The sequence below is a fragment of the Sus scrofa genome, chromosome 9 (genome assembly GCF_000003025.6).
Source record: "Sus scrofa isolate TJ Tabasco breed Duroc chromosome 9, Sscrofa11.1, whole genome shotgun sequence".
In the NCBI taxonomy this organism is placed as follows: domain Eukaryota; kingdom Metazoa; phylum Chordata; class Mammalia; order Artiodactyla; family Suidae; genus Sus; species Sus scrofa.
This window is the reverse complement of record NC_010451.4, coordinates 114615989-114639357: the sequence shown is the minus strand read 5'-3', so window position 1 is coordinate 114639357 and position 23369 is coordinate 114615989. Positions and strand designations below refer to the sequence as shown.

The 23369-nt window shown below is 38.4% G+C and overlaps 1 protein-coding gene across 13 annotated transcripts in view; it reads right to left on the bottom strand.

The window, feature by feature from the left end:
* The window catches only part of DNM3 (dynamin 3), a 542471-nt gene that overhangs the window by 165895 nt on the left and 353207 nt on the right, over positions 1–23369 (bottom strand). For all 13 annotated transcript variants that reach the window (XM_021063640.1, XM_021063637.1, XM_021063646.1 and 10 more), the window contains one exon: positions 2197–2306. In XM_021063640.1, coding sequence (XP_020919299.1) covers positions 2197–2306 — 110 coding nt within the window. The remainder of the gene's footprint in view (positions 1–2196; positions 2307–23369) is intronic.

Genomic DNA, 23369 nt, shown 5'->3' with positions numbered 1-23369 from the left:
AGGGCTAGACAGATGATTTTAAGGGCGAGTTCTACCAATCAGTTAAGAGTTAATCCCTGCCTTATACAAAATGTTCCAAAGAACATTAAGAACTTATTTCCACTTTGGTTATGAAGCTAACAGAACCTTGATAAGAAAACCAGGCAGAGACAGTATAAAAAAATGTGTGGGTAAATCTTATTTATGAACATAGACACAAAAGTCTAAATAAAATGCTGGCAAACTTAAGTCAGGGTCATGTAATAAATAATAACACATCATAACTTAATTAGGTTTAATCCCAGAAGATACAGAATGGTTTAATATATGAAGGTCTATTAATACATTTCACCACATAACAGATTAAAGAAAAAATCATAGAGGAAAAAAAAGCACTTGATAAAATTCAAACCCATCCATGATTAAAAGAGAAACCTCAGTAACTAGGAATCCAAGGGATCTTCTTTACCTGATACCAGTACCTATCAGAAAATACTTAGGTATAAAACTGTGCAATAATTTTTCTTAAAATCATAAACAAAACAAAGATGCCCAACTATTCAACATTGTATTGGAAGGCCTGGCCAGTACAAAAATAACTGAAAGTAATTGAGATTTCAGAGGAAAAGGCAATGGTGAAAGTGCCTGTAGACAGGACATACTTGCATAAAGGTCTTGAGAAGTGGGTAAAGAGTTCAATACCTTCTGACAAGTCTAGGATTCCAGAATACCTAGATGTTTAGAAGCCCAGAGTTTTTTTTATTTTTGTGTCTTTTGTTCTCTTTAAAATTCACAGTTGTATTTTGTCTAAACCAATGCTCTACCATTGTCTGATTTTTTCACTTTATATTCTGCCCTTTTATAACCTGAATTTTCCTGGTTAACCAAGAACTCAAATTTAATTTGACCTCCTGTGTGGTAATCACTCTTCCTATCCTGTGTTCAGGCAAGAGGGCTGAGCACACCCCTAAGGATTCTTTTAGGACCTCCCAATTCCCACTGCTCTGAGGAAGGTATGTAAACAGTACTGAGATTGGTAGGAAGACACACTACTGCTCTCTCCAGGGAACTTATTTATTCTTTATCATTTTCAGTATCTTTTTGCAAGCTGCTCTCAAATAATACCAAGTCTTTAATAAAATTCCATCTCAGTATTTGGTAGGGGAGTTGTATTTAATTTTTGTTTCCCTTGATTCTTTAAATGCTCTGCTCTTGTGGTTTTTCTAACTATTTTTGTATAATGAGTCACTCTGAGCAACTGACTGGGAATGTAGTTGCTGTTGTTGTTGTTCCTATTTTGATTTACTGTGTGATTGACCCTGGGCCAGTCACTGAACCTAATCAACAAACTTCACTGCTAAATAAAGATAAAAGGTCTGGAGAGATGGGTTAAAATTAGATCCTGCCACCTGATGACTCAGTCTCTTAATAACTGACTCATAGAAACTAATTAGCTTTTTCCTCTAACAATTCCATTTGGAAAAGATCTCCTTTACTATTTGTGCCTAGTTGTAGCCTTTTTACATCTCTCTACCCTATCCTCTGTTACCTACCTATTTGTTTATTTAACTTTACTGTTTAGTATCAGTGAACAACTATGGCACTGCATGATAATCAGTCCAAATTTCAGGGCTAATTTTGTGATCTTAAGAGTCAGTCAACCTCTCTGAGTTACATTTCTCATTTATGAAATGGTAACCACAGTACTCTTTTACCCTAATTGTTAAAATAACCAGGCAATGAATGTAAGCAGTGCTTTGAAAAACTGTAAAGAGCAATACATTTGTATTCACATTAACTGAATAATTCTATTCACTGAAGCAAGAATTTAGTGATAATATATATGAGAAGGTCTTCAGGGCTATCCATCCATACTAGACAGACACTATTAAAAATAAAACTGAGTAATTTATATGTATGTAAACAAATAAATTCCAGACAAAGAAGACTTTAAAGCATCAAAATCTAGTTTAAGAATGGAAGCATCATGATTTGGGTGCCTGCTGGAAAGGCTAATTAGTACCTGAAGATCCTCTTTATTCTAAGTTTAAATTTTTTTAATCCACAATCTAAAAATACAAAATAAATGAAATGAGAACTTAAGAGTTAACAAATTTCAAGGTGGGACCAAAAGAAATCTTGTAAATATGATCTTTGGACCACATAGAAACTCAAGGGAAAAAAAATCTAAAGACAAGAGTTGCTTCATCTTCTTACCTTTGTTCTGTATTAAAGAGTGCAAAGATGTGCTTGCTAGACATAAAGCTCTTTTCCACATCCCGAACTTTCAAATTGTCCAAGGGAAGCATATACTTCTTTTCTTTTTCCTATTGAGAGAGAAAGAATTGAGAAAAAGATCTTGAAGCATGTCCATGGCAACAAATCACCTGAGTTATTTTGATACCATCGCGCCAACAAATCACCTGAGTTATTTTGATACCATTGTGCACTATTGTGATACAAGTTACCAAGGAATAAAAATTATCTGAGATAGGAGACACAAATGGTTCTCAACATGTGGGTCAGAAGAATGAGGGGAGGGAAAGTGCAGAGGAAGAAAGGGCTCAGGGATGGAGAAAACACATGGTTATCTATCCTTTCTTCCTCATGTGGGTCCCCTTAGATGTTTTAAAATGTTAGTTTGATATTAAAAATTTAGCCATCTGTTAATATTTAACAAAAATGTTCTGGTCCTAATTCAATGAGAAATGCCAGATGGATTTCATTTCATATTTTATTTGTAGCCTAAGCAGTTTTGATAGCCAGAGCTGGCAGGAGACTGGAAGCACAAGGACCCTAGTATGAAATACCCCCTATAAACTATCATAAAGCACAGAAAATACTTCCTTCATTTGGGTCTCGAATAAGTGTGGGTCCAAAAAAAAAATTATTCGGTTAAATTGTCCAGTTCTTTCAGGAAAAAAAAAAAAAAGAACCCCTTTGAAGTGAACTAATACTAATTAGAACAAATTCTCTTTTTAGAATTAATTCTTTAGGAAGAATATGGACACTGGAGAGCGGAGGTCTGCAAATGAGACCAAGTTAATCTTAGTAAAACATATTGGATGCCAAAGAATTATTAGAAATATTTACTTTTAAGTACTGGCCCAGGAGCAATATTATCATATGTATAAATGCCTAACAACCAGTATAGTGGGAGAGAGCCAGTCAGTTTAAGAAATCTAGTCAATATCTATTGCCTGGAGCACTTTAGCACAGTCCTTGTTAAACAGTAGTCCTCTGTATGTTTCTGGTGATAGTCCTGAGGAAATGACTGTCTAGACTCCAGAGAAGAGCATGGAGATCTAGCCAGGACTTTTAATAAACAACTACTAATGGCTGTGGGAACTATATGCACTGTACAGATATATCTGATATAAGCCTTTTTGCTCCTGCAGTTCCAACAGCATTTCCTTGAGAATTTGTCTAGCTCAGTAGTGTGGAGCATCACTCTCCTGTGCTCCCTCTCCAGCTTGTGGGGCCATGCTCTCTCCAGACATCAGAGAGTGTCATTGCAAGAACAATCACTGGCTTTGCCACTTCTTATTTTTAAATTAATCATGGAAAATTTGTGCAGAGCATATTAGACTTGTGAGGCAGAGAGAAACAGATGACTAAAGAAGTTGAAGGAAGCTGGCTAGCGAACAAAATGGCTTCCCTGGCAGGCAAGTTCTTCAAAGAAGATAACAAACAAAAACCAAACCCCAAACAACATAAAAGAAACTGAATGGGACTGGGAGAAGCCCAAGAATAAACATAAAAACACAAAGCACTGTAAGAAGATTCCAATATTTGTTATATAAAAATCAACAATCTATTAGCAAACATAAGGATATTCTAATAGCAAAATACATAATTTAAAGAAATGAAGAATCATAGTTGAGTCTAACTTGTTTGACAGATTTGTCAGACTATTTTAGGATAGAATTCTAAAAGGCAAGATCATAGCCTGAATGAAAAGCTACTCAATACATAATTAAATGAAAATGGTTGAAACCCAAGGAACATTTTTTTTTTTTACTGAATGTTTTTCAATGCCCTAAATTTACGCAGCTGGATTTTTTTAAAGCAACATCCTATTCAACCTTTTGAAATGATGGATTTGCCTTTTAACGGGAAATCTGCATTTCATTGTAAAGATGGAACACAATGTCCTTGGCATGTTTTCTATAGAAGCAGGCTCCCTTTTGTACTGCATTCTTTAGCATATAGTGAACTCCACAAGTTTACATCAGACATTAAACACTGGAGAAATACACACATACGCAGACAGGGAAACAAAAAATGTAGTTTCATTTCCAAAGCACTAAATGTCATTTATCCAAGATTTTTGAGGACATATTGCTAAATTATTTCGTAATAAAGTTTTAAGACTGACAAAGAAATAAGAATATTCAGACTGATTTGTTTAATTAAAGTTGTAAGTCAGATGGAGAATTAAATGAGACTGTAATTAAACAGCATACTGGGGATAGTTCTAAAATTCTTGGTGCTTTTGGGAATATATGTTATGCTAAAAGAACATCTTGAATATGAAATAACTAAAATAAGCAAAAGAAACAGAAAAGGATAAAGAGTATTTTAATTTCCAAAATGTGGTGAGTCTTTAGCACCAGTTTAATTGAAGTATTTGCTACATATTCTTTGTTAGTTCTATTAAACTGTCTAATAATACAGTGTTCAATATGGCAGCCTCTAGCTACAGGTGACTACCAAGAACTTGAAATGCAGCTAGTCGAACTAGGATGTACTCCATGTGCTACATACAGACCAGATTTCTAAGACTTGGTATGAGAAAAAGAATACAAACTACATCATTAATACTTTCATATTGATTAGGTGTTGAGATGATACTACTTTGAATATATTGGAGCAAATAAACAGATAAATTTCATCTGTTTATTTTTACTGTTTTGAATGTGGCTGCTGGACAATTTAAAATGACAAGTATGGCTCACATTAACTTTTTACTGACAGTGATGAGCCCATGTACCTATCATCACTTTCCTTCTTCTCATCCATCCCATTTTCTCTTCTGACCTCCGGTTTCTGTCATCAGGTGTATTTATCTTTCTCACAGTCACCCAATCAGAAACCTCACTACCACTTCCAATGTACTGTCTTCCTTCACCTCCTCTATTACATTAAGACTATGCTGCATTGCGTTTGAAGCATTTGTCAGAGCTCCCATTGTTTGACATTCCTACTACATTAATCCAGGTCCCTGGCATCTCACAAGTGTGTGGTTATAAATGACCTCTGATGTAGGCTTCCTGTCTTCTAATTCCTCTAACATCACCAAGGAGGGCAATTTTCTGAAACTACTCTGTCAGATTCATTACAGTCCCTCAAAACTTTCATAGCTCTCCATTATTTATGGAAGAAATTCCACGAAACCCCTTAATATGAAATTGAAAAACACCTATAAATTGGTTCCATCCTGATTTGTCAAAATCTCCTTTAGTCTTCCATAAGAAGTCTCCTTTTCAACCAAATACACCTTGGCCAGTTTGAGATACCCTTTCAACTTCTCCCTATCACACCAGTTTAAAATGCAGAGGTGAGCTCAAATTCTATCTTTTGTGAAAAAAAGTTTTCCCAGGTTTTTAATTGTCTGTGTCACTCCCCCATCTCCTTTCAATACACAATAGGTATTGTCTATTCTATTCATTTTCTACTACAGGAATACCTTAGAGATATTAAGGGTTTAGCTCCAGACTACCTCAATGAAGCAAATATCACAATAAAGCAAGTCAAATGATTTTATGGTTTCCCAGTGCACATGAAAGCTATGTTTACACTGTTAGGTAGAGCCTAATGCAATAGCATTATATAGGAAAAAAAAAAAAAAAACAATGTACTTACCTTAATTTAAAAGTACTTTATTGGAGTTCCTGTCATGGCTCAGCAGAAACGAATCTGAGAACACAGGTTCGATCCCTGGCCTTGTTTGGTGGGTTAAGGATCCGGTGTTGCTGTGAGCTGCAGTGTAGGTCACAGACACAGCTTGGATCTGCCGTTGCTGTGGTTGTGGCATAGGCTGGAAGCTGTAGCTCCAAGTTGACCCCTAGCCTGGAAACCTCCACGTGCCACAGAGGTGGCCCAAAAAAATAAAAAATAAAAATAATTAAAAATTTTAAAAAATAAAAAATAAAAGCACTTTATTGTTTAAAAATACTAACCATCATCTGACAACATAAGGTTGTTACAAACCTTCAATTTGTTCAAAAAAAGAAAAATACACACATTATCTGAGGAGCACAATAAAATAACGTATCCCTATACACCTTATATAAGACATCTTTATCTTGTAAATGCACTACATTAAAAAATTTCTGTCAAGGTTGTCATGTGGAACTCAGAATGTTTTGTCAATTTTATTGTTGAAGTAGGTTACAATTGCAAAGAAAAGCAAAAAAGTAGAGCGTGTTTGTTGCAAAATGTATAAATAAACAAGAAGTAGAATTTGGTATTTTAAACATTTTATCTTTAATAGACAAATTTGAGGATGCATTTGCAAGATTCTAGAGAAATTTTTTTTTCCCCCAATGGCTGCACCCATGGCATATGGAAGTTTCCGAGCTAGGGACTGAATCCAAGCAACAACTGTGACCTACCCCACAGATGTGGCAATGCCAGATCTTAAACCCACTGTTCTGGGCTGGGACTGAACCTGAACCTCCGCAGTGAGCCAAGCTACTACAGTCAGGTTCTTAACTCACTGTGCTACATTGGGAACTCCTAGAGAAAGATATTTTAGTGGAGATTCAGAAAGAAATTTATCTATATACTATCAAAACCTTCAAAAGCTGATGTCACTGATTTAACACCATTCTTTTCTTCTTTATTTTGGGGGGGGCACACCCATGACACAGGGAGGTTCCCAGGCTAGGGGTCAAATTGGATCTACAGCTACCAGCCTACACCACAGCCACAGCAACACAGGATCTGAGCCGCGTCTGCGACCTACATCACAGCTCATAGCAATGCTGGATCCTTAACCCACTGAGCGAGGCCAGGGGTCGAACCTGCAACTTAATGGTTACTAGTTGGATACGTTTCCCCTGTGCCACAATGGGATCTCTTCCTCTTCTTCATTTTTTAAACATAGTGCCTTTTCTTTTCTCAATATGTTACCAGTGCTATTTGTATGGGAGGCAGCAAAGGTGATCAGGATTCTTTGTTCAAAGAGAGGGAACATGAGAGAGAGAGTATTTTTTCCTTGCAATAACTTGGCAAGAGTTAGACAAAAGAGAAATAGAAAAGGCCAAAAAAGGAGGCATTAATGTGTGAAACAGTTTGGTCTGAGATGGAAGTAACCTAACTATGAGTGGTGAAAGCAGAGGAATCAGATCGAAAGGAGGTGGGAATTAAGATAGAGCCACACAGTATGTGTTCATTGACCTTGAAAGAAAACAAAAGAATCAATGAGGGACAGATGTAGTGCAAGTGCCCAGTGATGGCTTCTAAGTGGCAGAGCGTCATCAATATAACTTGGTTGCTGGAAGGAGCTAAAATTGGTATGAGGAGAGGATTAAGTGTGTGAAGGAGTAGCTCTTACATATGCAAAGGATGGGAAATTGGTGATTCATGTGGAGAGAATTTAATAACTTGGGGAATATTTGAGTGGCTATGCTTTGATAACTACATTAAATCATTTTATTTGTGCATCTTTCTCACTAATAAGGCAACAACATCTTCAAGGATAAAATCAAAACTCCTTCCTCAGAGTTCCCGTTGTGGCTCAGTGGTTAACAAGCTGACAAGGAACCAAAAGGTTGCAGGTTTGATCCCTGACCTCACTCAGTGGGTTAAGGATCTGGCATTGCCGTGAGCTGTGGTGTAGGTCACAGATGCGGTTCGGATCCTGCTTGCTCTGGCTCTGGTGTAGGCCAGAGGCTACAGCTCTGATTCAACCCCTAGCCTGGGAACCTCCATATGTCACGGGTGTGGCTCTAGAAAAGAAAAAAAGACAAAAACAAAAACAAAAAAAACACACGAAAAAACTCCTTCCTCATTTCCTTATATTATAATGCCTAGCATAGGGTCATTGAAATGTACACAATTGTTAGATTTGAGAAAGTCTGATAACCAAAGCCAAATGATGAGTAAAATATTTGATAGTCACATATATTTTAAGAATTAATTAAAAATTCCATGGGGGGGGGGACCTGTATAAGATGCTTTGATGGCATTGTTTTTGATCATTAAAACTTTATAAAGTTTAGATTGACTACCATGGGTAGCTTTACCCTTCTGCCTTTGCTTGTATTGCTTCTACTTGCTAAGAATGCCTTCTTGCCTGCAAGAAAGCAAATACTAGCAGCCTTGAAATTTATGTCAAGTTCCACCTCCTCCATGAAGCCTACTCTGATTACAGCAAGTCATAGACCTCTGTATAGCTCTCAAATCTTCCATAATTTTTGTCATAGATTATAAAGGATGACATTTTAAATTTATGTTCAGCTTGCCTCTGCAAGCAGATTGGAAGTTCCTTGAAGGCAAGGATTGTGTTATAATTCTTTTGTGTTTTAATTGTTGTCAGACTGCTGCATAAACAGATGTTGCTTAACAACATTGTTGATTGTTAATGGTGCATCACAAATAAAATACCAACATGATGGAATTTTACGACTATGTTGCACCTATACTATTTTTCCTATTATGTCTTCCTATACTATTATGTTAAAAATGATCTAACCAGGAGTTTCCTTGTGACAGTGGGTTAAGGATCTGGCATTGCCACTGCAGTGGCTTGGGTCCAATCCCTGGCCTAGGAACTTCCACATGCTATGGGCACAGACAAAAAAAAAATATCTAACGAGATGTGAATATGAAAATATATTTTTAATGCCTCAAAGATTTATTCTGAATTAATTTAAAGTTTTTTGCTTAGTATCACATAGTTTGTTAGGTGAAGTTTTACTAGCCTACACCAATATATTTGGTTTGATTCATAAAAAAAAAAATCTCTGGAGTTCCTATCGTGGTGCAGCAGAAACAAATCCAACCAGGACCCATGAGGTTGCAGGTTCGATCGCTGGCCTCACTTAATGGGTTAAGGATCTGGCGTTGCCATGAGCTGCAGTGTAGATCACATGGCTCGGATCTGATGTTGCTGTGGCTGTGGCATAGTCTGGCAGCTGTAGCTTCAATTGGACCCCTAGCCTGGGAACCTCCATATGCTGTGGGTGCAGCCATAAAAAGCAAAACAAAACAAAACAAAACAACAAAAAACCCTCATGGCCTGAACATATAAATATACTGTGACAATCTAACATACTTTAAAACAATACAAAAACAAAATGCAGTAGATATACTACCCTGAACAGGTAAGAACTGTTGTAAAGTTTTAAAAAATAGAATATAAAAGAGATTAAATTACAAAGATTAAGGGGAAATATATGAAAAATCCAGTAAGGGCACCAAATATATTTTATTTATTTATTTATTTAATTTGGTTGTGCCCATAACATGTGGAAATTCTCCAGCCAGGGATTGAACTTAAGCCACAATAGTGAGAATGCTGAGTTCTTAACTGCTAGGCCACCAAGTAACTCCTCAAATATATTTTTGAATTATGTAATATTGGTGACAAAATTATTTTTAAAATATGTAATATTTGTTATAATTCTTCACTGGCTTGCTCTAATATTTTAAAACATCATGGCAATATTTCTCAGGCTAATTAATATTCCGATGAGAAACAGATTCCATGACAGACTAACAGAACCTTCCATGCTGCTGAGAATAACTGCTTCACTAGAGCAAAGTTTCCTAGTTTTGACCACTCCTTTTCTCATACTCAATAATATTTCATGTATATTTCTATTATCACAACTGCCATATGGTATACTCCTAATTTGCTACGTCTCTTCTCCTGTTGAGAAGCTGACATTTATTTGTTCCCCCTCGGTGCCACCATTCTGCTAGCAGTGAACGAAACATTCCTATGACATAACCACACCAATAATGTGTGGAGGCCACAAGGGTGGGACTGAGGTGCCAGGCAAAGGAGGAGGCAGAATGATGGGCACCCAAGACTCTAGTCTAAAAACAGGCCAGTAGCCCATAGATTAGTGCAAATTGTGAAGATCCCATATCCAGGGGCTCTAAATGTTTTTGCAGAATACTGAAAGCTCATGAGATACTGTGGGACATTCAATTATTATAATCTGCTTATTGCTCAAGAGTTAATGATGTTGATCAATATTTTTTTCCTGACAAAGTTTTCTTTTTCCCTTGATACACTGTGGCCAGAATGTTTGCAAACAGGGAAACCGGAGACATTATCCTGGGTTTCTGGGTGGGGATCAGGGCCAAGACAAATGTGATGCCCCCATAAATTAACATAAGCCTGTCGTGATTTGAGAAACTGACACAAAAGAGTTATGAAAGCGTACATATTCATCATGCTTTCCACCCTCACTTCGCTTCATCTTCCAGGATGACACTGCATTGTCCTTCAGAGTAAACTCAAATTCCTCAGCATACCCACTCCACCAACCATGGAACTCCAGCTTTCTAGGAAAGTTAATGCCTTTTCACTTTCTACACAGGACACATCCAATCGTATCTTCTTCTCTTTGTCTATACTATTTCCTCCACTACAACTACTGATGCCTATTTGCCACTCTGTTTCTCTTCCTTCAAAACCCCTGCAAAATATTACTCTTTCTACCTCAATGGACATTTTTTCTTCAAGCATTGTAGGTCTCATTTTTGTCTTCTTTTTCTTCCCCATCCTATTTGTTGACTTATTATTTTTAAATCAATGGAATCCTTTAAAAAAAAACTCTGACACCAAAGCCCACTGTTTTAAGTAGATGGAAAGCACTGCTCCTCAGCTGAAGCAGGCATGGGACTATGAAAAAAACCTGCCCTTTAAGAGTCATTCTCTCACCCTGAAGTTGCCTCTAAGAAAAGCAGTTGCAAGGACTAAGGACTAGTACGCAGGCCTGGGTTTCCTCCAGAGTCTGGTCCACCAGCCAGCCTTATCCTCCAGATGTTCCCAGAGTACCAGGGTTATGCTCTCACCTCCAGTTTTCCTGGAACTTGATTCTCCTCATCCTTTTCAGTCCCTTATGCCAACTAGCTCCATCTAGCTCCTGGTCACTTCCAACCGAGCAATTCTCTCTCTCAGAACCACGGGTTCAATATAGCAAACCCTTCCAGTTCAAACCACTTCTGCCATGCCCTGCCCGCCTGATTGGGCACTTCGATGTCCACCAAACCTCACCCAAGTATGCAATGCTCGTGAACAATCAGAAGCCCCTGCTGTGGCCAGGCATGGCACTTAGGCTTCCTCTACCATTTCTGGGATTCCTCCCACCCAAGTCTGATCCCCCAACACAAGTGCTTGGTTTGTACTACATTACTGTATGCTTTTGTCTTATTTTCTGAGTGTTCAAAAGTTTCACTTAAGTGTGTGTATGCTCTGCCTTTCCAAATACAAGGCAAATTCCTAAAGGAAAGAGCACATCCACTACTATCATTACCTATATTACTGCTGTTAATCCTTCTGTGTTAATCATATCTTGCTCCCCTGCTACTCTGTGTCCTGAATTCCTTATCAAAGCATCAAGTCTTTGAGAGAAGCAACTGTTTCCTTATTATTTTTCATTGCATAGTGACATTCCAAAAAGTGTTGAATGCACACATGCCCAAGTGTCCTCATAGGCTGGCATGGTGCTTTGCCTAGATTAAGGACTCAGATATGATTGAGTGAGTTATAAAGTAATCAAAATAGCAAAGAAAAAAAAAAGGATACAAAAATATTGAGAATACCAGATTACTAGTTCCACATGCTGTTGAAAAATAAAATCTGGTGTTTATTGCTATTAAGAAGTTATTAACTATAGAGATATACAAGTATGAAACTCATAAACTACCCACCTTTTTAGCTGGGCTTTAATATCAGCTTTAATTAGAATTAAATTTTGAATAGTAAACAACCTCTGTGAGCCAGCATGTTGCAAGTATATAGTACTTACTTAGATTTTTTTCTTGGGAACTGAAGAAACTGTCTACATATCCTTTTGATGGACTGTCCTTGTAGGTCCAAAAAAACTCCGTGGTTTATATGCCACTGGTCTCATGGCTGCCACCCTGGCATCCACTCAGGTCCTTAACTGCAGCTACACACTGGAATATCTCTATTGGGTAAGGGAAATACAGTCACACTTGCCATTACCCAACTGGAGACACTGCTCTTTTCCTGGCTCCTTCTCTCTCTTCAGAGTCTCATTAAATTTCCACCTCCTCCAGGAAGCCTGTCTGGCCATAAGAGCCCACTGGAGGGCTCCCTCCTCCATCCTCATGGCATTCTTGGGCAATACCACTTTTTTTTTCACTTAGCCTATATATTGCCCTATAATTTCAAGTATATTTAATACCCTCAAAAGGTGGACTCCCCTCAGCCCTCACTAAAAGTTACTTTTATAATTCAAAAGTGAGAACACTAATGATTTTATTCTTAAATATTTACACTTAATCTCCACATTAATCCTTATATCTAAAGCAATATTCATGAGTATTTGTACATACAAGATTAACAGTGTACAAGACAGATATGATAAGCAAACTAAAGAATAAATTTAAAGGACTTATGGGAGTTCCCGTTGTGGCTCAGTGGTAATGAACTCGGCTAGTATCCCTGAGGATGCTGGTTCGATCCATGGCCTTGTTCGGTAGGTTAAGGATCTGGTGTTGCTATGGCATAGACTGGCAGCTGAAGCTCCGATTTGACTCCTAGCCTGGGAACTTTCATATGGCATGGGCATGGCTCTAAAAAGATAAATAAATAAATAAATAAATAAATAAATAAATAAATAAATAAATAAAGGACTTATGGTTTAGCACGGTAAATTGAGTGCATGCATATATCTCCTTTCCCTCACCCAGACCCACGACAATAATGGTAAAAGACCAAAAAGATATTGATCCACAAGAACAAAGCAAATGGGAGGGGAGGAAACAATGGACAAGAGATTTCCCAAAATCTTTGGAAGAGAGAAAGCCAACAGAGGAACATTCAGTAACTCAGCACACAGGAGGGAATTATTGCCTCCTAATACCTAAAGGGGGAGAGAATGGAGGAGAAGCCACTCATTTGGATCCTGTCTTGCCCTTGGAGGCACCTGGTACTGGGCACCAAGGGACACAGTTTTGGGAGGATCAGAGAGAGCTATATACAGAAGTACACAGAACAACTGATGACAAAGGGCCCCTCCCTAAACATGGCAGTCCATTTCTTACCCCCAGCAGAAAACCAGAGGCTTTCCTTAGAGAAAAAAAAAAAGAAATGTTGTACCCAGGGAGACCAGGCAGGGTGAACAGCAAACATGGGATAAAAACAAGAAAATTTAGTGAAAGCCTTTATAGTGAAATGCTGTCCTTCAGCTCCCTTTCCTGCCCTCCCCCAGAATTCCAGCGACTAGACTGATTTCTATGCCTAGGTCAGATAGGAGGACATTGGACTGTTCTTCTCTGGGGGTCTCGGAGAAAATGCTCTATATCCTAACATTTCAATGAAAAAGCCAGCTTGCTACCTGATCACCTTACAGGAGAGGTCCTATATTCCTCAAGCCTTACTCACACATCGAATTTCTAAGTAGCAGAATGGCACATAATCACCACAGATTAGATATATCACAGCCTTTAACTGAAGTGGATTCTGAGGATGGGCTATCTCAATGCCTGTTCCAATCTCCTTGTAAAGTTTGAATTCAATTCAAAACTCTGCTTTTCTTCCCAATCTTGTTCTTATAGCAAGGGCTCCAGATGAGACCTAGTTTCACCCAATCTGCTGTGCTCATATATGACTTGATTCAGAAATGAGCCACACTGGAGAGAGACAGAGTCTGTAGCACCTGTTTTGTTGGCCTGGATCATGGCAGAGGTGATATGGCTCTGGATCGGGGGCTATAAAATATAGGGTGACTTTCTGGTTGTGTCACCTCCAGACTGGTGGAGACAGCGGCTTCCTGGCAACCCAATTTCTGAAATTCAATTTGGAGAACCACTGCTGGACTCTCAGCCTATATCTATAGTTTTTCCCTCCCAGTAGTTCTTTAAGCAATTCATTCCTCCTTATTTAAGGTTTTTCTGCTTAAAGTAGGTAGAGTTGATTCTGTTGTTGACAATTAAGAGCTCTGAAAGTACAGTAGCAATATCCCGTCAACGTATATTATCATCTTAGTTAAAAGATGATAGCCAGTAAAGCACAACAATAGCATTTCTCATTTTAATACTTCATTTTAAGAAACTATATGAAGTGACTGTTAGTATGTGTGTGAGCATGAGCATGAGTTTGAGTGGTGTTGTGTGTGTGTGTGTGTGTGTGTGTGTGTGTGTGTGTGAGAGAGAGAGAGAGAGAGAGAGAGAGAGAGAGAATGAGAGAGATGGACATGTAGTTATGAGTTTCCAGGACTTTTCACTAAGGGAAAGAGTCTTTAGCCAGGAAAAAATTATATATATGAGAAGTAACATGTATGAGAAATTTTAATTTGAAAATTCAAGGGGTAGGTGGGAACATTTGAGCAGCTTTGTAAGAAACAAACTAAGTTAACAGATATGAATAAAACAGAAAGAAAAATTCCTGGTGGCATGTATGTTCATAAACTATTATAAACTATCTCTACAATAGCAGTGAATTTCATAGGTCAAATTTTACTAGTAAGCCAAGTATAGGGACTTAGTTTGTGTTTTATACTTTTTCAGTTACTAGGGAGGAAAAAATTTACTCAGCATGGCAAAACAGTGCAAGCACTTTAAAATCAGCATATTTCAAATACCACATGGTCTCATTTCCTCACTTCTTTCTGAGTTCCAAGGCAACACAATTTATATTTTTTTTTTAAAGGGAAAGTTTCAAGTGTGGAATAGTCACTGGTTTACATGAAAAGATATGTGATATGATATGAAATCTTCGTAGTAATAGCCCTCAATTTTGACATCTATGGTTGCACGTTAAATTACAAAGTGATTTTAAGAGATCCCACAAACTCTGAAATTATGCTTACTTTGAAATGCTTTCAAGCGCTTATTAATCACACAAAATTCTACAGGTATAGCCCTTTGGGTATAACTATATTAAATAAAAGGGTTATTTTGGCTAAAGATACCATACTCTTGTAAAAGTTCAACTCAATAAAAGCACCTTGTTTACAAATGCAGCATAATTTTTACTTATCTGAGAAAATGGGGGTCAGAAAGGCATGTATAAATAAAATCCTCTGACAATTCCCAGAACTCAGTAGATGAATGGTTTAAATTTTACCCCCATCATTTGTCACCAAGCTACAAACAAAAATCAAAGCTTAATTTTCCTCTCTCCTCCCTATCATTTCAGTAAAGAAATATTCAAAAAGAGGCAGCACTAAAGAAAAAAGCAACAGAACTGAGTGTTCAACCAAATTAGCAAGCTCTTCTGAAATCCTGTTTACCATTAAGCTGCACACCCCTATCCCTGTGCTGATATTAACATAAGTCAAGGAGGCTCCTTCTGAGAAGGAAACAATCTGTTTGAAAAGGAGAGCTGAGTATCATGCCCTCTGTACTTTAGTGAGAGCCCTTCTCGCTGCGCTCCAAGGAGTGCAGCCTCAAGATGGGAACGGGAAAAAGGGGGCCCCTTCTATGCGCCTTCTGAGAAGCAGCCCTGGACTTAAGACAACATTTGGCTGGGTTGCTCTGAGCACAGCTGGTGGTCTGTGCACCGCTATTGGCTCAAACACGTGTCTACCCAGAAACAGGCTTGGATAAGTGGAAAAGATCAGCAATAGTTCTTCTTTATCAATCCTAATCATGACTCCTACCCTCCCCCACTGCTTTGTGGGGGAGGGGAGATTTTTAAAAAGTAGTCAGCACAGGGAAGGAGAAAGGAGTGAGCGGAGGGAAGCCAGAGAAGGAGAGCGAAGTGGCCTTTAGAAGGAACTAACGCTACCTAAACTGGAAGTGCTCCCTGCTTTCACTGTGTGCACAGACAGCTCTATTCCCAGTCTCTGAGAAACAAGGACCAATGTGTCAGGAGAAAGGACACACACATGGTTTGGAGTTAAGGCACAGTTCACATAGGAGCTCTGATACTAACCGTGTGAACCCAGGCAAGTTACTTGACTTCTCTAAGCCTTATTTTATCTCTATATGGAGGTGATAATTCATCTTCATAGGGAGTGTAAGGGATTAGAGATCACACAGAGGTCAATGAATTCAGGGATTCCTGTTGTTTGTTTACTTCCCTTGGGGAATACCTTATTAGCCATCCTCTTCCCATCCATAAACACAGTAAGGTGTTTCTTCAACATGTTTACTATAGTAAGCTTTTACACTCGTAAGCTATAGAACTATGAGGGAAAAATAATAAGTTAATTACATGCCTACATGGTGTAGGTTGCAGACTCAGCTTGGATCTGGTGTTGCTGTGGCTCTGGCGTAGGCCAGCAGCAAGAGCTCCAATTAGACCCCTAGCCTGGGAACCTCCATATGCCACAGGTTGTGGCCCTAAAACGTCAAAAAAAAACCAAAAACAAAATAAAAAACTATGCTCTCCTACTCAAGGAAGGCTTGTAGGAAATCCAGAACTATTATGCCACTAGGTGCATAGCTAGAGAGAGGAAATGTGACCGAAGGTCAAGAGGCAATACTGATTCCTCTCCCTCACTCCCACACTGGATTGCACAGAATGGATCAAGGAAATAACTTGGTGGGGAGTGCAAATTCTGAAAGATATATGAAAATGAAATTCCATAACTAAAGAATCATCTACTTTTTATTACAGATATGTTCTTAAACTTAAAAAAAAAATAAGCAAGAGTCTCAAGATTGGCTAGGAAAATAAAAAGCAGGAAAGGTTTGTTTTCTTTCTTCAAACTTCTCCACTGCAGACAGTTTCTCTTCTCCAATATTTCCACACCAAGATGGCCAGGGCTGGCTGTTTTTCTGGCTGCCTAGTTTGTAAATTTCTCTCTGCTGCATCCCAAGCCCCTCCTTTCACTCCATTTGTCCTGTTTATTACCAACTGGATTTTTTTTTTTTTTTTTTTTTTTTTTGCTTTTTGCTTTTTAGAGCTGGCATACGGAGGTTCCCAGACTAGGAGTCAAATCGGAGCTATGGCTGCCAGCCTACACCACAGACACAGCAACTCGGTATCTGAGCCACATCTTCGACCTACAACACAGCTCATGGCAATGCCAGACCCCAGGCCCACTGAGCAAGGCCAGGGATCGAACCTACACACTCATGGATACTAGTCAGATTCATTTCTGCTGTGCCACAATGGGAAATCCTACTAACTGGATTTTAAAAACCAAGAGTAGGATTCTTTTACCTCTGTAGATAGTTAACATAAACTTGTAGTCGTACATAAGTAATATTACGAATAAAAATCGTTTGCCTATGCTCATAATTGATGAGGATTCTTTCCTTTTAAAGGGTGTTTGCACATTACCCAAATTTGAGAAACATGGGTTTAGGAGGAATGTGTTTGGAATTCTCTTCAAAGGGATGATATGGTCAAAATAAGTAAAACAAATGACCTTGACTGATAAATAACTTGAAGCAGAAATTAGAAATTACTTTAATTTCTAGTTGCTCTCAGCAAAATCAGGAGAAAAAATGCAGTTCTAGGCCACAGAACCTGCGAGGCCCAGCCTTGGCTGGAACACACCCTGGGGGTCCTTGAGGGGACTGCCTTCCTGCTCTGGACTTCAGTTTCACCCTATGTAAAGCAGGCATAATAAGACCCAAACTCAATTCTTAAACTGAAAAATTAAAACAAATAAACTTAACTTTATGGGAACAAAGAGGCAATAGATGAAAAAAAGCATTTTCATCTTTTGAGAAAAAGAATATATTATTTAAAAAGGTAACTCTTGAAAATATCTCCATGATATGTGTAACTGAATTTATGTTTAATTTTAATTTTTGCTGCAAGTGTTAACTGCTTCCCTTTTTTTTTTTTTTTTTTTTTGTCTTTTTGCCTTTTCTAGTGCCGCTCTGGAAGCATATGGAGGTTCCCAGGCTAGAGGTCAAATTGAAGCTGTAGTCGCCGGCCTATGCCAGAGACACAGCAACGTGGAATCCAAGCCACGTCTGCAACCTACACCTCAGGTTATGGCAACGCCGGATCCCTAACCCACTGAGCAAGGCCAGGGATAAAAACCCGCAACCTCATGGTTCCTAGTCAGATTCGTTAACCACTGCGCCACGATGGGAACTCCAGTTATCTGCTTCCTTTAAGAAGGTGAGTTGGTAAAATGTTGAGCTGTGTGGTTCAAAAATAGTGCTGTGGAAGAATAAGACACACCTGGGAAAAGACAGAAGCAGGTTAGGCCCTTCGTGAAAGAAGAATTGGTGAATCAAAGGAAGAGGAAGGAAGAACAAAGCAGAAAAAAGTGCTGTTAAGGATAAGAAAAGACATTGTCAAAAATTGGGTAGAAAGTAACAGAAGGGAGTAGGGGTTGTGGAGATTTTCACAAATAGAGCTCACTTACAACATAGAAAAAATTTAACACAGGACCAGACCAGTGAAGACCCAGAGCAACCCAAAGAGAGAGAAACAATGTAGATACAAACACTGAGTTTTATCCCACTTTAGATGAAAGACTATGTACTCTCCTCTTCCCTGCCCTGTGCCCCCTTCCTCCTCCACCTTCCTCTTGGTCCTGCTAAGCTTAAATATTTACTGAGTTATTTACAATTAAATTCAATGGTTATTTACAATTTTATCAATTACTTTCATTATTCAGGATAATTATATTTCATTATATAAAAAGATAAATCTCAGATTGCTTCTTATTTTAACCGTGTTAGTAACAGTAGCACATACTTTAAAAAAAAAAAAAGAATGGTGAGAATTATATTGCTCTTCTGGAAATACCACCTCTCCTCCACCAAACCCTCAGTTTTAAGTATTATACTAATATTAAAAGGCATTATTTTTTATAGGTTCATCACGGAAGGCTTCCTTGACATGGGAAGTGATATATATAATTCAAAAGATCTTTTGGCCACTTTGCAGAGTGTGAATTAGGAAGAGTCAAGAGTAGAATCAAGAAATCAAGTAAGAGACTGATGCAGTAGTGCAGGAAAAAGACAGTGGTCTTTCCAACTAGGATAGTAGTTGAAGAGAGCAGTGACTGGGTTTGGGAAAAGGTTTTGGAGGAAAGCAGTTGTTGGCAAACTACAGCCCCAGGGGCTAAATCTGGCCCTAGCTTGTGTTCATAGCTAAGAATGATTTTTTACTATGTTAAATGGTTTTGAAAAAAAAAAAGAGAGAGATAAGAAGAAAATGTGACAGCAACCACATGTGGCCTGCAAAGCCTAAAATATTAACTATCTGTCTCTTAAAAGGTTTTCAACCCCTGGAGTAGAGTAAACAGATCCTGAACTTGAACTGGGTAGAGGGAAAAATGAAGGACAGCACCTCTGTTTTTTGCTTGAGCTGCTGCCTGATGGACACACCCTCTCCATTGCAGCCATTCACACCCTCTTGTCTGCCTCCACTTTATCTCCTATATGTCTTTGTTATTGTACTTTTTCTGCTGTCTTTTTTATTTACTTGTTTATCTATCTCCCCTCCTTGACAGTGAACTCCTTAAGTAACTCTAAATTTTCTCTATGTTTACAGCTCCTAGCTTTATATAAGACACACGCTCTATAACTACTGGATATAATTGAACTGATATATTAAATTCATTTTCAGTAGTGATAATAACATCAACTTTTTTTGTTGTTGTTCTTTTGTCTTTCTTGGGCCACACCCATAGCATATGGAGGTTCCCAGGCTAGGGGTCTAATCGGAGCTACAGCTGCCAGTCTACGCCAGAGCCACAGCAATGTGGTATCCGAGCCGCGTCTGTGACCTACACCACAGCTCATAGCAACACCAGATCCTTAACCCGCTGAGCGAGGTCAGGGATCAAACCCACACCTCCTGGTTTCTAGTCGGATTCATTTCCACTGCACCACGATGGGAACTCCAACATCAATTTTTTAATGCATAAAAATTACAACCAGTTTTTGTAGTATGTAAGTTTAGAAACCATTTTTGCAACCTCTCTGTTCCTCAATATAACCTTATACACTGGCATTACAGTAGCTATCAATTATAAGTTCCCCTTACAAGAAATTATATTCTACATTTACCTATATTTAACATTTTAGGAATTATAAGCATTTTTTTTTCTTTTTATGGCTGCATCTGCAACACATGGAAGTTCCCGGGCTAGGGGTCAAACCGGAGCTGCAGCTGCAGACGTTGCCACAACCACTGCAACCCTGGATCTCAGTCACATCTGCAGCCTACACCACAGCTCGAGGCAATGCCAGATCCTTAACCCACTGAGCCAAGCCAGGGATCAAACCCACATCCTTACAGAGACAACATCAGGTCCTTAACCCACTGAGCCACAATGGGAACTCCTATAAGCACTTTTTTTTAATGTGAATTAAAATCCATCCCTTTAGGAGGATGATTAGAAAAAGGATGGAATTAAAAAAAAAAAACTTTTCAATGAGGCATTATGAAAAATAAAAAATAGAGAAAGAAAACCTAGGTATTAAAATGACAATCAGGGAAGCTGAATTAGATGTAAGAGGGGCGTGGGAAAAATAAAAGAAATCGAAGGCAAACTTTTATGTCTGCCTACGACTAAGATAAAGACTCTTGTTCCCATACATCATTTGTAATTGTAAAACTCTTATGTAGGAATAAATTCATCTGTAATTCTAAAGTGAACTTTTACATATTAAAGAATCTAGCAACAATTACACAGTAAGAGTAAAAAAAGAATATGGGACAACATAGGTTGAGTTCTGTTTTGGAAAGTTAAATTTAAGATGCTGATTAGACACTGAAATATTTGTGTGTGTATATATATATATATATATACATACATATATATATATATATCCGGAAGTGGTTGGATATCCAAATTTGGAGTTCAGACCTAGAGATACGGTAATCATAAAAATAGGGCATATAGGTGGTATTTAATGCTAAAAAAAACCTAGATTACTTCAGCTAGAGAGTGTTTGTGTAGACAGAGAAGAAGAGATGGCCCAGGTCACTTCAACATTTGGAGGCAGAGAGGAGAAATAAGCAGTCGAAAGATATTAGAGAGCTAGTAAGAAAAACCAGGAAGAGAGGAGAATGTGTTCTAAGATGGAGGGAAAGGTGACTTATATTTGCTGTTTCTAAGAAATACAGTAAGATGTGAAGAGAAAAGTAACCATTACATGGGCCAAGATATAGGGAACTGATAACCATGAGAAGTGTTTTGGGGGAGAGTAGGAACAGAACCTGCGTGGACTGGGTTGAAATTAGTTAAAGAGAGAATGTGGAAGCAGAGGACATATTATAGGCATGTCTGGGAGAGATATTCCCATGGATATTTAACCCGCAGGCTGCAATTTTGTTTAAAAAGAAACTGCACATAAAATAACATTTACTTGGAGTTCCCACAGTGGCTCAGTGGTTAACGAATGTGACTAGGAACCATGGGGTTGCAGGTTCAATTCCCGGCCTTGCTTAGTTTGTTAAGGATCCGGTGTTTCCGTGAGCTCTGGTGTAGGTTGCAGACGCGCCTCAGGTCCCGCGTTGCTATGGCTCTGGTGTGGGCCTGCAGCTACAGCTCCAATTAGACCCCTAGCCTGGGAACCTCCATATGCCGTGGGTGCAGCCCTTGAAAAGGCAAAAATTCACTTAAAGGACCATTCTAACTTTATTAAAACGTTCCATTAGTACATATATTTTTTTTCTACTTTTCAAACTGCATGTGTTCTACATGATAGTGGAAGTGAAATGGTTAAACAAAGGGTCCTTTCCTGGAGTCAATAGAGCACCAGAGCATGGGGGTTCCTAGAAAAGCAATCAATTCCCCAAAACAATATGCAGATTTTGGTAAATATACACATACTGTGTGGATGAAAGGGAAGCAGAGCTTTAGCAAAATTCTCAAAAATCAACTGGGTTAAATAGTTAATACCAAGAGCTCCTGCTGTGTTAAAAAGGGGCTATTATTTCATGGAACTCCACAGGTGTGTGATCACATGCATAATTCTGTCCAATGGAGAAAAGACAATTTTTTAGCTTGCTTGCCAAACAAGAGCTTTATTCCCACAAAGTAAAAAAAAAAAAAAAAAAAAGGTGGGAGTTCCCGTCATGGCAAGTGGAAACCTATCCTACTAGGAACCATGAGTTTGCAGGTTCTATCCTTGGGCTCCCTTAGTGATTAAGGATCTGGCATTGCCATGAGCTGTAGTGTATGTCGCAGACAGACACAGCTCGGATCTGGTACTGCTGTAGCTCTGGGATAGGCTGACAGCAACAACTCCAACTAGACCTCTAGCCTGGGAACCTCCACATGTCACAGGTGCGGCCCTAAAAAAAAAAGGCAAAAAAGACACACACAAAAAAAAATGTGGCTCATTTTCACACAGGATAGAGCTCAGCATACACAGTGTTCTCAGAACATAAGGTGTCCAAAAAAAAAAATCACGACATGGCAAAGCAATCATGAGGGTGACAGGTTAAGCAGGCCCATAGTTTTGACTCCCCCAGTGAAGGAAGTAAAGCACAAAACAAAACTCTAGTGACACTGGAGATGGATCTCTGAACAAGTACAAAATCAAAAGATGAGAGTTTTCTGTATATAGAAATAGTGAACTTAAAACAACAGAGTGTGATGTCCTAGCACAGACCAGTGTAGGATGAGAAAACTGTGGTGCTTACAGAGAAGAATCAGCACAACTTGGACAATGAAAGAAGTATTCTCCCAACCAGTTGCTTAGTGAGGAGAAGCTGGAAGTTTACCTAAGAAACCCAACATTCATGCGTGAGTGTGTATATTTTATTATACTCTACTTCATTGTAATGTACATACATAGCAATGTAATAAAAAGGATACAGCTCTTACTCTAGACCCATGAACTTAATCATTCTCCCCAAATCTTTTTACTAAACACTTGAGTTTTAAAATTCCAAAAGTTATTGCTAGAATTAGAACTTATAAATAGGGTAGGGCTAACCTCATCATTACTGACAACATTTTTGTTTGCAGAGTGGGAAAAAGAGTTAACAGTTATACCTTACAGAAACCTGCCTTAGCCAGGCATCTTTCTGTCTGAGTGTGCTATTCATTACAAATAAGTGCTACTGATGCACACATGCATGCGCGTGCACGCGCGCGCACACACACACACATACACACACAGAGTCATTAGGTTTTAAACTGCCGTTTGATTTCAAGCTCTCACTAACTTTATCAGATTTAATTGTTCAGAACATGTATTTCAATTATTTGTTTCATCTGTTTTTAGAACTAGACAATGAGTCTGCAGAGTGATGTTTCTACTTTTAGAACTTTGAACATAAAAGCCTCAATAATTTT